Genomic DNA, 18,634 nt, shown 5'->3' on the forward strand with positions numbered 1-18,634 from the left:
GGCCTGCACTTTATACCAGGAGAGGGACTCCTAGAAATATAGTTATCTATGATGCTATGATGGGCAATATGGTACAGTATGTCACTCATATCATCATAGATGACTATACTGCTAGGTCTCCCTCTCCCGGCATACTGATTAGTCGGTAAATCTGGCAAACACACAGACTGAGTTTCATGGGTGAAATTCAGACTTGTGAATTCAAGGGCACTCATTCGTTTGTGGAAAACGGTCTGGGTGTAGGCTGTATTTCCCAGACTGTACTCAGTAGCTGTCTGCGTTATAACCTACAGCGATGCAGTGACTCATATGGACATGGCTTCAGTCTGGGTACTATGGCCTTGCCATGTATGGATACCTATAAGGCAACCAATCAGGTTTAAAGCATTAAAGGGGTTTTCCAGGCAAAAAAGTGTTTTTTAGAAAGGTCTGTTCGTTCTAGTAATGGGTTAATAAGTGCACATATACCTTTAGCAGTGTTTGGAGTGATTTCTGGGTGTCTCTGGTTGCTGCTGGCATCATCTGCCTTTGTTTACCTGGTGTAGCTTCCTTCTGTACAGCTTACTGTGTAGCTGCTACACTAACTCCCTCTCACTCATCCCCCCCTCACTGTTACAAAACCCTCCCTGTCTCACTAAGCCTAGCCCCTCCCACCCTCCTTAACTCACTAAGCCTAGCCCCTCCCACCCTCTTCTGTCTCTTTTTAGCCTAACGATCCTGCCCATTACTTGCGCCCCCTTCCCTCTCCCTAGCTAACACTATTCCTCCCACTGCTACCCTGTTTCCCCGAAAATAAGACACCCCCCCCCCCCTTCACCTTCTGGATCACATACAACCGGCAGTCATGCCGGCGCTCCGCTAAGGAAGCATCAGCATGACTGCCGATTGTTCCTCGCTCCAGCCGCTGCATAAGACATCTCCTGAAAATAAGAAAGGTCATATATTTCGTTAGATAATTAATTATAAGAAACTGTCTTATTTTCGGGGAAACAGGGTAGAAGAAAGGAAGAGGGGGAGGAGTCTTCCCCAGACAAAGGAAGGCTTGGTAAGTATTGATAGGGATAGGGAAGGGGGAAGAGTAATATGCCGTTCTGTTTTGGAAGTGGTGAAACAGAACGTCACCAGATTATCAGAAAGTGTGACCGCTCCAGGGATATGGGTAATTATTGATTTTTTTTTAAATTGATGTAAATTAGAAGTTAGGAATAAGAAATAAATAAAAAAGAATTTAAAAAAAAAAGTGTTTTGAATAATAAAAAAGAACCAAGAATGGAAAATCATATACATATATTACTTGCATGGTGAAAATTAGAAACATAAAATCCATAAAACTATGGGAAGTTTCTGGTTTTTGTTCACTTGCCTTATACACCCCCCCGCAAGGACCAATTATAGTTAGTCCCACAAAAAAAAGCAAAAAAAAAAGAGCCCAGAATTGCTGGGGTTTTTTTTCATCCTGTCCTTTCAAAAAGATTGCAGCAGAACATGGCAGCCCATAAATGCTGTCAGTCTTCATCTTAAGATGCATTTTCCATTATGTCCGGTAATAATCCAGTGTGTAGAGAATTATCAGGCAGCAGGGAGTACTGGCCCATAACTAGTGCTGTATTTCAGGGTGAATGAATGCAGTGTATATTATGGAAATATACAGTGGCGTAACTAGGAATGGCGGGGCCCCGTGGCGAACTTTTGACATGGGGCCCCCCGACACCGAAGATCTCGACTGAGTCCCTCCTACGCATTCCTGCGCGCTCTATTATGTCCCATAGTGGCCCCTGCACACAGTATTATGTCCCTTAGTGGCCCCTGCACACAGTATTATGTCCCTTAGTGGCCCCTGCACACAGTATTATACCCAATAGTGGCCCCCTGCACACAGTATTATGTCCCTTAGTGGCCCCTGCACACAGTATTATGTCCCTTAGTGGCCCCTGCACACAGTATTATGTCCCTTAGTGGCCCCTGCACACAGTATTATGTCCCTTAGTGGCCCCTGCACACAGTATTATACCCAATAGTGGCCCCCTGCACACAGTATTATGTCCCTTAGTGGCCCCTACAGGACTAAATACTGTCACCGCTGACCGCTATACCAGGACAAATTGTGGATAAAAAAAAATCTGGTCATGTGCATTACAATTTAGTAACTCCATGTGCCTCATATTAATAACAGTTAACCCCATCATCTCCCTCACATTAACCCCTGTCTGCCTCACCATAAGAGTTACTGATATGTGAGAGACATGGAGGTAATAATAAAGTATCTTCATTATTATTACCCCCATATGTCTCACATATCAGTAACTCTTATGGTGAGGCAAACAGGGGTTAATGTGAGGGAGATGATGGGGTTAACTGCTATTACTATGAGGCACATGGAGTTACTAAAACACAAGTAATCCCCCCAAATGCCTGATAGTAATAAGTAACTCCAGTACGTACCTGTGTAGCTTCAGTTTCATTTTCCTGGAGCAGCTTCTTCCTCTTCTCTTCTGTGCTGGACGGCAGGGATAAGCCCCGCCTCCTCCTCTCATTGGTGGGCAGAGGACAGCAGAGAAAGGGAGGGGGGAGAGAGGGGGAGCGTCCTGCAGCGCTGACAGGAGCCAGAGCTGCAGCTCCTGTGTCTCAGCCGTTGCTGCAGCTTCGGGGCCCCCTGTTGGTGGAAAGTATTCCACCAACAGGGGGCCCCGATCATTATACTCGGGGGTCCGAAAAGACCTCCGAGCATAATGATAGCAGCAGTAGCAGCTGTCACCGGGCCCCTAATGTCCCGGGCCCTGTGGCAGCTGCTACCGCTGCTATGGTGGTAGTTACGCCACTGGAAATATATACATACATATAATATGTATGTATATATTTCTGAGCCTTCTTATATGAAGGATAGTAATATACTATATACTACCAGATGCATGCATTCAGGCGTAGACTAGGTGATAGCAAAAATGTGCTGATTCAGCTTTTAGTCTGCAGTGTGGTTTATCATAAAGAGTCCCCTCCTCCACCTCTATTTCTTGTAAATTATTGCATAATTTAATAACTAAAGTAGTCAAAGAACAAAATGCAAATCTCCGGGAGTTATACCAGAGGTACGTAACATCCAGAAAAGGGGGCTGAAACAGCAACTAAAATAGCTGAAGAGTAGTTCTATTGGTTTTTGTTTGTAGGTGACATTTATATTCTGAAGGTGTAAAGTTACCGCTACATGGTAAGAACCTGCACCCAGTGGTACCTGCTATGTATTTGGAAGGAATTATTATTAGGTAATAATATATAATATTTACTATATGCTAAACATGACACTTCTAACTCTCATTACACAGAGCTACATTCACAAATCAGAACAGTGGGGGATTTACCTAAACTAGTTTTAGCAATGTGACTTGTTACAAGCTGTCACTTAAAGGGGTTTTCCAGCTTCAAATGGATTTTTAATAATGGCGACTTATTCACAGAACTTATACACAGATCAGCCTCCAGGCACCAGAAGCTGGAGCAGTGGACCAGGAGCATGTGCAGGCTCCTATTCTAGTAGTAGTACAGCCCTCTCCATTGTATAGGGACCCCACGGATCACATACTGATGATGTATATTGTCCATCAACTTGGGGCTGCAAACACCCTTTAATTTTGCCGTTAATTTTAAAATACGGTAATTCATCAACTGCCAGTTCATAAAAATCCAGAATCAACCATCTTCTCTTAAAGGGAGTCTATTACCTTCCCCAATCGTATCTGTCACCATTGTGTCACAGAGCACATCACAACGATAAACAGCAGAGCTTTGTTATATATGTTGCTTTTGTAGATTTGGGGAAAAAAACAACTTTAAACTCATATACAGATGCGGCAGTTGGTGCACTGGGGGTGAGCCTGGAACACTACTCTTGCCACTCAGATTCCTACATTTCCTACCTGCGCCAACGAATTCAGCAAGCATTGATCCTCCCACTACTATGACATCACCCATCCTACTTACTCCCAGGGTTAAGGCCCGCCCCCAGTGCACTAACTGCTTCATTTACATAGTATTTCAAAAATGTTTTTCCTCCAAATCTACAAAAGTAATATACCTTAAAAAAAGATATTAGTTATCACTGTAATGTTCTCTGTAACACCGTGATAGAAGTTTAATATGTTTGGGGAGGTGGTAGACTCTCTTTAGTTTTTTATTTTTATTTTGTACCTATTCCCACAATATATATATAATTCAGTGAGAATTATTTTATTTCATTCTTTTCTATAAGAAATTTTATTTGGTGAGGTGATCTCATTGTCTTTGATGTGATAGGAATATCATATATTTCGGGCTTTCCAAATGTCTCATAGGCCAGGGCCCCACGAGACGTAAATGCCGCGATTTGCCCGCAGTGGAGACGCTGCGGGAAAAATCGCGACGTTTTACAGTGCAAGCAAAGGGGATTCATGCGAATCCTATGACCTTTTTGCGGAAAAAAACGCAGTGTGGACATGCTGCGATTTGCAAAGCCGTTGCGGCTTTGCAAATCACAGCATGTCAATTATATCTACGGAAACACCGGCGGCTTTCCCGTAGATATAATGGGAAGAGAAAGTCCACAGAGGAAAACTCTGTGAACTTTCTCTTCAAAGCACTGCGGAAAGAACTGCAATGCGATCACGCAGCTTTAGCACTGCGATTACGGCCTGTAGGACCTTAGCCATAACAACTTCCTGTGTAATGAACTGCATGAACCACACAGGCTGTCCACAGGGGGCAGAAACTTCTATCGCAGATTATGATTATACATACTCCTGTCACACAGCTAGGGTCCATTCACACAGAGTTTTTTGGCGAGGAAAAAAATCAGCTTCAGGAGTTAGGAAATGTTTTTTTCCTCCAGCAAAGTGTATGGAGCTTGAAAAAAACGCTAGCGGTTTTTCCACACGGTTTTTGCCAATTCCATGTGGATTTTCCACCTCCCATTGACTACGTTGGTTTTTGCAGGCGGAATCTGCCTGAAAGAAGCTTTTTTTTTTCCCTAGGGAAAAAAAAAGGTAGTGGAACCCATAGAACTCTATGGGGAGGCGTTTTTTCCACGTGGATTCTGACACGGATTCAGCGCCAAAATCCTCGCCCAAAATCTTTGTGTGAATGAGCACTTAGGGTGCATTCACACGGAGTAACGTGAAGCGTCATGTGGCACGTATACGGCATGTGAGACTTTGCGCGCCGTAAAAGCTCCCATTGATTTCAGTGGGAGCCAGGATCGTATACACCACGTTACTTTGCGGCCGTGATTTTGCTTGATGGGAGCTTTTACAGCGCGCAAAGTCTCACACGCCGTATACGTGCCACATCACGTGGCACGATACTCCGTGTGAATGCACCTTTATATTGAAGGTTAACCCTAGGTTGCATTCTTAAGAGGTTTAAAGGGAGTCTATCAGCAGATCTGACTTTGCAGAACTGCATACAGTGCTACGTGCAAGCCCTAGAGAACTTGCGTATGTGGATGGTTGTATTATCGACATTTTGTGGACCCTTTACTGTGAGTGACGGCTGTAGCACACAACCAGGAGATATCTACGACTGTCACTCAGAACAGGGGAGAGGGGTTGTGGAGTGGTCCAATACATAGAGACAGTGGCATTTCAGTTTTAGGGAGCCGTCTGAGGGTACTTGTGAGGTGTCAGACTCTGGATTAAAACAGATCTTTAAAAGTAATGCTAACACTATAGTCATCCACATTGATGCTCTCCAGTGGTTCTACCTAGGGCTCTCTTAAAGGGAGTCTGTCAGAACGCTCATAAGTTACAAACTAAACACACAGTATTGCATGGCAGTTGACACAGATTCCAGTGGTCCCTGTTTATTGTGATTTGCTGCTCCAATGCTTTAAAATTCATGTTTTTATAGATATGCAAATGGTCCCCAAGTGGTACGAGTAGTGTGCCATCAGATTCCCTGGGGATTACACTTAGTAGCACTTGGGGACTCTTTTGCATCCTCATAAAAATTTGTCCTCGTTGGATCATCGAATTCCATTAAACAGGGACCATTGTAATCATGTAAGTGTGCATGCTGACAGACTCCCTTTAAGCATAGAGTCTTCTAGATATAAATAGTACATGCCCTTGCCCTCCGCCACCTAGCAGCAGCTGACTCAATATATGTACATTCTCTCCGCTGCTATCAGGCTTTATGCAGGCAGTTATATGACATTCTTGTTATGTAAAAGCCTCTAATGCAACACGTGCTCTGTAATGCGGTTATTATAATGGCACAACATCCCAGCTGTGCGGTATAGTAAGGGACATGACATGATTACCATAATGAAAAGCAATAAGTATGCGCCATACAAAATAATAATGAGGAATCTGCTCCCGGTAGTGCTCAATGTCCAAGGAATAACAGTCTGAAGCAATCTCTAGGATCTGACACAGACGGATCCTTACATGAAGGAGTGGAAATAGGAAATACTTGAAGTGCTTTATTCAGATGAAAATCATAATGTTAGATAATGAGCACCCCGCTTCTAATAGGAGACTGATATTCTGGATCTTACTTAATCAAGGCAGACCCCTAAAATATACTAGAAAAACGTAAAGTGGCTTATCATATAGATTGTATTAATATTACCTCACATTGCATATATTCATGTTATTTCACATTGCATATAAAATATAGTATATTATCTCATATTGCATATAAGACTATATTAATATTATCTCACAATGCATGTAGAATGTATTATCTCACATTGTATATATAATATAGTATATTAGCTCACATACATATAAAATATATTAATATTCTCACATTACAGATAGAATATATTATCTCACATTGCATACAAAATTCTGCATATTAGTATTATCTTACATTGCATATAAAATATATTCTCATCTCACATTGCATATAAAATATATAAATATTCTCTCACATTTCATATAAAATACTGTATATAAATATTCTCTCGCACTGCAGTTATATTTTACCAGTCTTCCCGTTACCATGTAGATGATATTTATCATGTTCCACATAGCAGAGTACTTAAAAGGAATCATCAGACCTGCCCCAAGAGCATCTTTCTTGAAAAATGAGTATTTCAGGTGATCCCTCTGGCCTGGGGAAGGAATGACCAGTTATGTATACAGTGAGGCAGATTTATTGGTCATGTCGAATATATACGGATAGTGCAAACTTACACCAGTTGTTCTATGGTTAAGGCTACGTTTCATAAATGCAGCGTTTTTGACTGTTGCAGAAACACGGTGAATGGAAATGCTGAATTTTACACTTAAAGCAAAATAAGTGGTTTTATTTCATCTAAACGCTGTGGTAAAAGCTGTAATTTCCCCATAGACATTTATAGGGGTGTCAAAAATGAGAAAGCATAGTGGAAAAGCAGTGAAGCTGGGGGGGGGGGGGGGGGTCCGCTGTGTTTAATTTCTTTTGTGCAGGATTTTTTTAAATTCGCTATGTGTGGCCTTAATATATATATATATATATATATATATATATATATATATATATATATATATATACGCCAAATTCATCCCAATGGCTTAAGTTGATGAACTAGATGAAGATCTAGACACTCTTGTCTAACATTACACCACCTATTTTTTCATTTATTTTGTGCCAACATTTTGTGCCACATGTGTTGCACAACTTACAAGGTTTGTTCCACTAATGACATTGTTTGATTGTAGGGTGTCCGGTCACTGGAATTCCCACCCCTGAATACTCCATGTGGAAGGAGCAGTGGGGCTCATATATGGCTTCTACCCTGATGGCAGCAGTCACCTTCTGTTGAGTTCCTATGGACTTTGTCACCCTCCATTCCTACAATCCTGAGCTGCATATATGTAATATATATATATATATATATATATATATATATATATATATATATATATATATATATATATGGTGCTCCCATATGTTTTGTTTTTTATGGGTTTTTTTTAAATAGGCCGTTACCTGCTGGAGTAACTCCAGCAGGTACAGGGCCCTATTTACTTACCGATCCCCACTCCTGCTCACGACGGCCTGCGCTTCCCCTTTTGCAGATGCGGCAATGAGCAGAAGTGGGGATCAGTAAGTGAGAACACCACATACACTGCTATCATTATACTCTGGGGTTTTTACAAAACTTGGAAAATAATGATCTGAAACCCAGGGGAGGTGAGGGTACATTAAAAAAACACTGTTACTTCCCTCTCCTGCGCTCCCTGCAGGCTTCCAGCCTGTTTGGTGACGTCTCATGGGCCGGGCCTGCATCATTATGTGTCATGACATAGACCTGGTTCACGTGACATCTGTACCAACGTTGAAATCAGCAAGGAGTACACCAGAGCCCAGGAGAGGTAAGTAACATTGTTTTTTACATTTGTATCCTCCCTTGGGTCTCCGATCATTATACTTTGGGGTCTGAAAATACCCCACAGTATAATAATTGTTCATGGATGGTCCACAATAGGGCATAATAGTGTGTGAAGGGGCCACCATGGGGCATAATAGTGTGTGCAGGGGCCACTATGGGGCATAATAGTGTGTGTAGGGGCAACTATGAGACATGATAGTGTGTGCAGGAATGCGGGTTGTGCAGCGAAGGGGGAAGTCGGTAGGATCAGAGGGAAGCCGCATGTCAAATGTTCACCGAGGGGCCCAGCCACTCCTAGTTACGCCACTGCCTCACATGTTTCTGGATCAGACATAAACTGATAAGGGAGTAACACGGTGGCTCAGTGGTTAGCACTGCACCCGTGCAGCGCTGGAGTCCTGGGTTCAAATCCCACCAGGAACAACATCTGCAAGGAGTTTTTATGTTCTCCCTGTGTTTGTGTGTATTTCCTCCCATTCTACAAAGACATACTGATAGGAATAAAAAAAAGTACATTGTGATCCTTATATGGGGCTCACAACCTACATTTAAAAAAAAATTGACATAGATGACCCTAGCCTTATTTGGCAGCATATTGTGTTACCCTGCACTGATCCATACTTGCCTAAAGAGAATTGCCATTCAAGACTTTAGGAATGCTGGGTGACAGCTCATGTAGGCGGCCACATTGATTGTCACCCTAAGAGGATATATTGTACCTAATAAAGAGATGGACAAATCACTATAGTAATTTTTCTGGTTTATTACTTCTGACTTTACATTAACTTTTGTTTCATTTTGAATATATAAAAAAGATAAAATTGAACTCTATGGCTTGTCTGATATGATGCACTTGTATGCAACGACTATCCCACATATATGTTTCTATAATGCCAGTGCATGTCCAAGGCGGTAGTGCTGTGTATTCTTACCATGGATGCAAGAATAATACTGTCAATGTGAGCCACTAGTGTTGATGGAGATGTGAGGTCGCCCCCTGTCTGCCGCTAGATGTTTGTGATGCTATTCTGATTCTGCAGGGTGCCCATCAGCATTTTATGGAAAGGACTGTGCCAATGTCTGTCAGTGCCATAATGGAGCCGACTGTGACCACATCACTGGGCAGTGCACATGTAGAACAGGATTCACAGGCAAACACTGCGAGCAGAGTAAGTGACCTGTCACCCAGTGTCTTGCTCTCCAGGAACTTTTTTCCCCGTTGCATTGAACAGTGTCCTGTTCTGTGTCTGTCTGCCCCACCCCAATCCATTACAAAAGCGGTATGATCCTCCCACCTGCTCCACTACAGATTAAACTATGTAGTGATGTCACATATACGATGATGATGCAATGCTTTACATATAGTGTCTGCTTATACAGTATACCTTTAAAAAGGCATGGACCCCTAAAATCAAAAACACTGAACCCAAATTTGTAGCTGTAACTTATTATTCTTGTGATCTACAAGCAATATGGCCACCAGATGTCACCACATGGCTTTCTGAGACTCCTGAATGGCAACTCTGTTATGTAAAAATTCAGGAGATGGAGATTTGTCTTTACATATCCTATAAAAAAAAAAAAAATCATAAAATTTTTGATTTTAGAGGGAAATGCCCTTTATATTGAAAGCTTTCCAGGAAAATTACTGTCATTCAGTTGCATCTCTGTTTCTTTCTAGAATGCCCACCAGGGACTTTTGGATATGGCTGCCGACAGATGTGCGAGTGTCTAAACAACGCGACCTGTGACCATGTTACCGGAACCTGCTACTGCAACCCTGGTTTTAAGGGCATCCGCTGTGACCAAGGTTAGCGAGTGCTCTCTGCTCCATCACTACACAAGTACTGCGGGTTGTATGATCCCAAAATGTAATGTATTATTTCTATCTATCACTACAGCTGCTCTTATGATGGAGGAACTAAACCCTTACACGAAAATCAGCCCGGCACATGGATCTGAAAGACACTCTGCAGGTGCCATTATTGGTGTAATAATCCTCCTGCTGATCATCATGACCTTATTGGGGCTCTTCTTATGGTACCGACAGAGGCAAAAGGACAAAGACCATGACATGCCGAATGTGTCTTACACCCCAGCAATGCGTATGACCAGCACAGATTACTCTCTCTCAGGTGAGGATTGCAGGTCTCTATACTATGACCGCCTTGCCTTTGTTGGTTACTATACTATTAGAAAATGCCGACATATTAATGCCCAAGAAAAGTCATAGCAGACTCGAGATCTTGATGCCGGAATCTACAATTCAATACAAAGTTACGGAAACTCGTTATTTATTTATTTATTTTTTTGTCATCATAATTGTTGTATCTGACTATATATTGGACATGCCTCCCCCTATACATTATCTAACATTTATTATTGGTTCCTGTGTCCTTCTCAATACATTCACTGCTACAAGATATTTATGGAGTATTCCTAAGACACACAAGCTATACTGTTTCTTTAAGACAAATCCTTCTGCAGGACATTTCCCTTTAAATGGCATCATCTATGAGACACAACACTCTGAACTTGGAGGGAAACCATAGTAGATCCCTAAAAGCATATATTGAAGTAGGGGTCCATTCACACTGTGTTAGTAGTATTTGTCAAATGGAAGGATTCCCTGATGTATAATTCTTATAGACATACTAAACCCATAGGTTTAAAGAAGTACAGTGCGTAACCTACGTGTCTTATTAGGTGCCCTTGTATAGAATATGCTGTAATACAGTATATTGTCAGAAAACATATACTGACATATATTGGCCTAACGGAGACCACACTTTCTGCCTCAGTCAGGAAAATGGGGGCCTAAGATATGTTTTACGTATACGCCAGAGCTTTCCTGGTGCAAACATCAAATTTACACTGCAGTCTTTTAGGGTCCATTCACTCGGAGTAACGCGAGGCGTTTTTTGTGCTTATTTTTACGGCCGTAAAAAAACGTTTCCATTGAGTTCTATAGTAAAATACGCCTGTATTTTTACGTCCGTAACTTTACGTCCGTTATTTTACGTACATAAAAATACAGGCGTATTTTACTATAGAACTCAATGGAAACGTCTTTTTACGGCCGTAAAAATAAGCACAAAATAAGCACAAAAAACGCCTCGCGTTACTCCGTGTGAATGGACCATTGACTTACTAACGTGAGAGTTTTTTCAGCTGTTGAGTAGAGAATATATAATAAGAAATTTCTGTGTTAAACATTAGGGCTATTACCCATGGCTGTAAAGCAGAGCTCAGCAACCTTTCGGCACTCCAGCTGCTGTGAAACCACAACTCCCAACATGCTCCATTTACTTCTATGGTAGTTCCAAGAACAAGAACGCATGCTGGGATTTGTAGTTTTACAACAGCTGGAGTGCATTAGGTTTCCTACCCCTGCTGTAATGGCTCCACTTTGTTCAGAGGTAATAAGACTTCCCAGGAGGTGCCTGAGCCCTGTACTGTCCCTACTATATGTGCACCTCCAATTTCTTATAGAGACTTATTTTTTTGTCTAATTACATAAAAAAAATGAGCGAGAAAAAAAAACACATAATTCATCTTGGTAGGCTGTGTGAGCAGGACTCTGTATGAGCCCTAATGCTTCTTTTGTTAACATTCAAGTGAATGTGCGATTAACAAAATACAGCCATAAATATATGTTCATAATTAAAGCTGACAGTAGGGGGAGCCAGAGCTCCCATCAATACTGTGCTGCACTTCTGTCCTATTATTTTTCCTTTTTTTCCATTATTTTTTCCTATGTATTAATCCTCCACAGACTGTATAGCAACAAGGGATAACAATGCATCGGAAATAAGCATGATAACATTTTTATGCAAGAGCCTCGAACACTCGAAACAGTGGAATGCTTAAATATTCTTTTATTATTGGAATTGCAGCAAGCTATACCTAAAGTTTTGACAAGGAACCCTTGTCATGCACTATCCGTGTACTTCACCTGTTACATAGTGTCGATGATAGATTCAGCTTCTAGAGCACCTATGAGGAGGGGGATTCATTGCAGCATTATTAGGTGGACTTTTAAGTGTCTAGAAAAGAGATGACAATCAATATGGAAACTATTATGACAACCATATTGCTTGTTATCCAGCATTCGCAGAGCCAAATGTATATGATATTAAAGTATAATTTTTTATGACTTATATCTGGTGACTAATTGACAAGAAAAGAGGTATAACTAGAATTCAGAGGACCATATAGCAATGTGTTGAATGCCCCACCATCACTTTATTGACAGTAAACTAACCTGCAATAACGCAAACAGCAACATAACATTATATATTCATGGGTTGAAGTGTATGGACAACAGATCCTATTGCATCTTAGCTTGCCTCCAGACAAAAGAAAATCTGTCAGGAATCTAAATATTCGCTGCTTACCAGCAGTCACGATTCCCTTCTTTGCAGTAATGCATGGCATCTGCGTTTGCCACGTGGCTGCTTCAAGGTTGCTATGCCTACTAGCCAAACTTTGGCTTGTTCCATTCAGTCAGTGGTTTGAGATGCAGATCTAGTCTGGGCTGTATGTCAGAATCAGATCAAAGGCTGAGATTGGGTATATAATTCTGGTCCTGACACTTATCCTCTGCCTATGACTGCAGATGTTTTCTAGGCTCTGTGTTCTCAGAACTTACTCCTTGTATATTCCCAGCTTCCTGCTGTGTCCCTGATTTACTGATTTTGGCTTCCTCTCCTGGTTATCCCTCTCTGGCTTTATCTTTGACCCTCTGGATTTGACTCTGCCTTGGGTTCATTTTAGAAGTTGCTTAAGCAGCAATCCCATAACTTTATCTCTCTTTCTTAAGTGCCTACTATAGGTAGTTAATATCTGATTTATACAAGTCCTTAAAGAGGACCTTTCACCACCTCCACAAATCCTAGTTCTTAGCATGTTAATAGTAGCCACTTCACTGATTTCAGCACAGAATTTTTTCTCTAGCCTTCACCATTCCCAAGCAACAAGCGCAGTTAGTTGTGGTGCCTGTAATATGGTGTACCAGCATCTGAGCGCCCACTTTAGGCTCTGGGTTCTAGTAGCTCATACATAGTGTGTCGCTGGAATTGGGAGTTTTTGGGTTGTTGCTTAAAATAAATAGGAAATATTCTTGTTAGTATTTGTATTGAAGCTTTTTATACGATTCTACTTCTCCCATTACTAGGGTCTCCCTCGGATGTAACCTCAATTAATTACAGCCATCTATAAAAGCTTAATCATCTTCTCATCATCTTAATAGCTATGAACAAGACTCCTCTCTAAAGCCCACTCTGCCTTGTGTGCTCGTGTAATCCTGCGGCTATTCTGCTCCACTCCGGCATCCTCGTATTTTTATCCTTCCTTTTATTACAACGTATTCCATTGTACTTACTTTTCATGGTAGTTCCTGCAAGCGCCGTTCACTTTATTACTACACATCTGAACACCCAGCAATGGAAAGCAATAAAAATAAGCTAATAAAATTGATGTTGCAAAAAGCCTAATAACCAAATGTACTTTTATAATAATATGGCTCCTGTTCTAAGTACCAATGCCTGTTTATGTTGGTAACACTAGATTATGTAGACAATATGACTAAGGCAGCAAAGAATGCTGAGGAATTTAGTAATATCCACAAGTTTGTCTAAAAAGTAAAGAAGAGGTGCATCTTATTTTAAGGCCCCATAATAGATGATGATGATAATGTCAGGGACGTCATGTCAATGGGACCAACTTCACTAAAGGTATTGTCAGGTACATGAGCTGGTACGTTCCCCTGTAGAGTAGTGATGTCCCAAGATTAGTTTACACCGCGGGGAACAATATAGGTGACAACATCATTGAAATTGCCCATTGATACCACAGGTAGAAATGTGGAGTCACCAGCCCTATAAACAAAGCGCTGTGAAAACTCCAGGCCTCAGTTTGGACATGGCTGCATCAAGAGCAGAAGTGGCCAGTATGACTACCTTCATGGTGTTGCCATCTTTTACATCATTGGATTGAATTTCAAGGTCATTGAAGGGCTTTTGGGAATCATTGCATATGGTGTCTTGTCCCCTTTACGCTGGCTGGTTGGCATTTTTATTGTGGAATTAATTTATAATAATCCAAAGTGTACCTCCATTTTTACAAAATTTCTCTCTTGTCCTAATGACATTTCAGCAATAGGGATCTGTAAGAAAAAACTCTACTAATTACTAAAATTAAGTGCCCTCAACTTGCATACAATTTTCCCTTTTTCTCATAAAGGGGTATTGTAATCTTCAGAGACCCACACCTATCCCCATGACAGGTGTCCTTTACTCCGCTGTCCTGCCTGGTATCCTGAAGATATCTGCGGGTCCCAGCGGCATATCTCTTAGCTTAGGCCTGATTCACAATTGCGTTCAGCAAATTTGTTTGACATTTTCAAAAACTGATTTCAAATGGTCCAGTTTAAAACTGTGTCAGGGCCGGTTCACACCTGCGCCTGGTCTCCGCTTTGTAGATTTCCATCTTCTGTCCGAGAAACTGGACAGGAGACGGAAACCAGGCAGTCAGTTTTCAAGCCCATTCACTTGAATGACGCTAGGTTCACACCTGCGTTCAGCACTCTGTTCTGTGGTTTCCGTCTTCTGCATGCAAGAAGACGGAAACCACAGACCGGGTCCGGCCGTGAGTGGCGGTGAGCGTTTTATGCTCTTTGCCGCAAAACCGTTTTTTTTTAATCTGGACACAGAATACTGCATGTCTGACTCTGTGTCCGGATTAAAAACCCGGTTTCATGGCGGAGAGTATAAAACGCTCACCGCCGCTCACGGCCGGACAGCTTATTCACGCATTCAAATGAATAGGTGAGAAAGACTCCTGCAGGTTTCCGTCTCCTGCTCTGTTTTATGCAGGAAACGGAAACCTGCATAACGGAGACCGGGCGCAGATGTGAACGAGCCCTGAGTTTGCAAAGTGACCGCCCGAGAGCGTCTTCTGCCTCTCCGCTGGGAAACCGTTTTTTTTGGCCAGATACAAACTCCTGCATGTCTGACTTTGTGTCCGGGAAATATTTTTGTTGTAGATTTTGCTGCATTTTTTGAGCCAAAGTCAGGAGTATATACAACAGAAGGGGAATGTCTAAGAGCTCCCTTTATATTTTCTATTCCTTTTCAAGCCGCTCCTGATTTTCGCTCAAAAACTGCAACAAATTCTGCAACAAAAAAACGCTGCGTTTCTGCAATGTTGAGCTTTAGCCTAATACCGTAGGTTATTTGAAGTGGTTTCAAGACGTTTACGGAGTAGAACTTCACTTTAAGCTGTAAGGGACCTGTCTAAAGCTTGCAATAGATAAGGTTAGGCTTAGTAGGAAAAAAATCTTACACAAGCTTAAAATAAAAAGAAATTTTGTGACCGTGAAATCTGATATTATAATGCTGTGTGTGCGCGCAAAGACTCAGCTCGAGTCTAGCACTTCCGTTATCTCAAGGTGACTATGCATTAATGACTAGGAAATGTAACTAAGGACAAAGTCCAGAGTTGTGAAGGTGATGTCACCTCCAACCAATGTTCTGCATCCACCTGAGGACGCATTACTAGATTATGTCATGTTTTACTGCTGCAATAACATGGAATTTGCCCTGGCCACCATTCTCATTGAGAACGTTGTGTAACTTGTAAGAGGTATTTACTCATTTCTATGCCTTAAAAGTACTGAAAATTGCAGTTAATCCCCATAAGCTTTTCTTTTGTAACCAGGACAGTGATATCTGAACATATACTGTATATATTTTCAATGCAAAAATAACGAAATTTGTATCATTCTGTTCACATGAAGTGAACTCGCAAAGAACAACCTATAAATGAGGATTTACAGTATTTATACTAAAGTTATACAAAAATGACCACAAAAGTGATTAGTTTTGAATGTGGGGCCAGGTTTGCAGTGAAATGCACTTGGATGAGTGTTGGAGTGACATCCAAGTACATTAGGGTTACGCATTCACATCTATGGGGGCTTTGGATCCATAGACGTGAATCAGAACGGAGCCCCTCATAGACATGAATGCATAATAGAATGCACTCAGATGACTCCTTCCTCTGGATCTGTACACTATAGGGTTATAAATTGGACTTGATGGACCTGTGTCTTCATCCAACCTTATCTACTATGTTAATATGACTATCAAAGTGATAAAATAGAATATGCAACCATCTGTGTGATCAACTCTGTGGGGTGTATATACATTTGGTGTTGGGATCTAAGGAAACTATCCATGCATATCCATATACAGTAAACTGATGCAGGCCATGTAGTATGTCTTTAGTCACCATTGTGTCACGTTTTTTGTTCTAGGTACTTGTAGCATGGAAAGAAGGCAGAATACATACATAATGGAAAATGGCTTCAAAGGTAGGAACAAGTGTGCGGGGATGTGATTGTGCTGCATGACTGTTTTCATGGGATGGTATTATGTTGTGTAGTGGGATTTATAGTACCTGAATATATTGTAATGAAACCTATGTCTTCTGCATTAGAATGTGTGTGCCAGGTCTGAAGAGGGCGCTACTGGCAGATTATTCGGGACTCCAAGCAATGTTAGTAGTCTAGTTTTGTAACTCTACTTGCAAAGCTGGGTAATGGTATGTAGTCCCTTAGCATGTTAGGAAATTGCTGCAAACACTAAGGGATTCTTAGCAGACCAGTGGAAGAGTTAGGTTAGAAAGACAGAACTACAGAAATTTCACAATTTATGTATTTTAATCAATATACTTTTTACCAGCTTGCACCAGCTAAAGGAACAGATTATGTTATCACTATAGAATTCCCAATTTCTTCAGATTTTCCTTTGATGAGAAGGTCTTCAGTCTGCTTGACATTTGGATCCTACCCAGAACACAATGTGCCCCCAAACAGATGTATGGTCTGGGATGCAACCTTTGCTTTGATTTGGGGGAGGGGGGGTTATCATTCTGGGACTATGTTCTTGACTTAGTGCTATGGTTCTTAGATAGATTGCAGCTGCTAGCAATATATTCTCACCTTGAGGCTAAGAATTTGAGATCCCTTGAACTATTGGTGCATTCACTATGGCAATGGTCACTGGAGCCACGGGTTTAAGAACTGTGGTATACTGAGAGGTCACCTGAAGCCATGTGAGAATTAGGTGGGCTAGACGGCATATTTTCCTCCATATTCTAGGATGCTCATGTAATGGTTTAGTTAGTTCTTCTGAAAGTCCAAAGTAAGCTCTTATTGTTGTAAAGATTATAATTGAACTGAATGGAGACTACTCCACCCCACATTTGCCACATCATTCCTATGTCTAAGGCCCGGTTCACATCTGCATTTGGGTTTCCGTTCGAGGAGTCCGCTTTGGGACCCCCCGAATGGAAACCTAATCCAAATAAAAAAACAGTTGCTAAAGGAAACATGCAAACCCCCATAGACTAGAATGGGGTCTGTGTGGTTTCTACCAGAAAAATGCAGATAGAAAAGTAATACTTGCAGGACTTTTCTCTATACATTTTTCATGCATTAGAGGGGAACAAGATGACCCAAACGCAGATGTGAGCCGGGCCTTAGACTACTCCTACCCCAGTTCTCTTACACCATGGCTTCACCAGCGCTCACAGTATTAGCCTTTAACTGTGTGCAGGGACTTTGCAGTTCTGTATCAGAATAAATATGACTGCTATATAATAAAAATGGATTAGCACAACATTTTCAACATACTTAAATTCAAAAAAAAAAGTTGAAGTGTGGGTATTCACCTTAAGACCAGTTTCACATTAGTGTATTATGAGGGCATTTGTGTGTCTAAATTTAGAGTTGAATTTGCCATTTTTGGGGCTTCAAGCAACGTTATGTCTGGTGGCCCCCTAACACTGCCCACCTTAGTGCCTCAACACTCAGTGTAATTCTAACACACACAGTATAATGACTCTTCATGGTCCCCACACTTGTCTAAGGTTTGGTATGTTCTTATCTGTTTCCAGTGTTTTCAGCATTTTGGATATGGTAACATTAAAGACTTTTTTGGGATAAAAATATTGATGACTTTTCCTAAAGGTAGGTCATCATGATCAGATTGGTGGGGTTCTGACACTCAACACCCCCACTGAGTTCATCTGTTCTCAGTAGCTGATACACAGAGTTTTGAGCAGGAAGCAGACAGCTCTGTTCTCCGTGTAGTGGTCAAACCAGGTTACTGCAGCTCAGCCCCCGTTCATATTTCTAAACTATACAATTAATGTATATAATTTGAATTTGATTTATATCTAATTTTCCCAAGCTGAAACAATTGTAGCCAATCTAGAGTTCAG

At 41.3% G+C, this 18,634-nt stretch overlaps 2 protein-coding genes across 3 annotated transcripts in view; both read left to right on the forward strand.

Moving 5' to 3' along the window:
- The window catches only part of MEGF11 (multiple EGF like domains 11), a 324,148-nt gene that overhangs the window by 297,661 nt on the left and 7,853 nt on the right, over window positions 1-18,634 (forward strand). For both annotated transcript variants that reach the window (XM_075273141.1, XM_075273142.1), the window contains exons 18-21: window positions 9,388-9,516; window positions 10,029-10,157; window positions 10,249-10,482; window positions 16,665-16,721. In XM_075273141.1, coding sequence (XP_075129242.1) covers window positions 9,388-9,516; window positions 10,029-10,157; window positions 10,249-10,482; window positions 16,665-16,721 — 549 coding nt within the window. The remainder of the gene's footprint in view (window positions 1-9,387; window positions 9,517-10,028; window positions 10,158-10,248; window positions 10,483-16,664; window positions 16,722-18,634) is intronic.
- Window positions 1-18,634, forward strand: part of LOC142202847 (mitochondrial import receptor subunit TOM20 homolog) — a 331,267-nt gene that overhangs the window by 232,086 nt on the left and 80,547 nt on the right. The window lies entirely within an intron of this gene.

The sequence above is a fragment of the Leptodactylus fuscus genome, chromosome 5 (genome assembly GCF_031893055.1).
Source record: "Leptodactylus fuscus isolate aLepFus1 chromosome 5, aLepFus1.hap2, whole genome shotgun sequence".
Classification (NCBI taxonomy): domain Eukaryota; kingdom Metazoa; phylum Chordata; class Amphibia; order Anura; family Leptodactylidae; genus Leptodactylus; species Leptodactylus fuscus.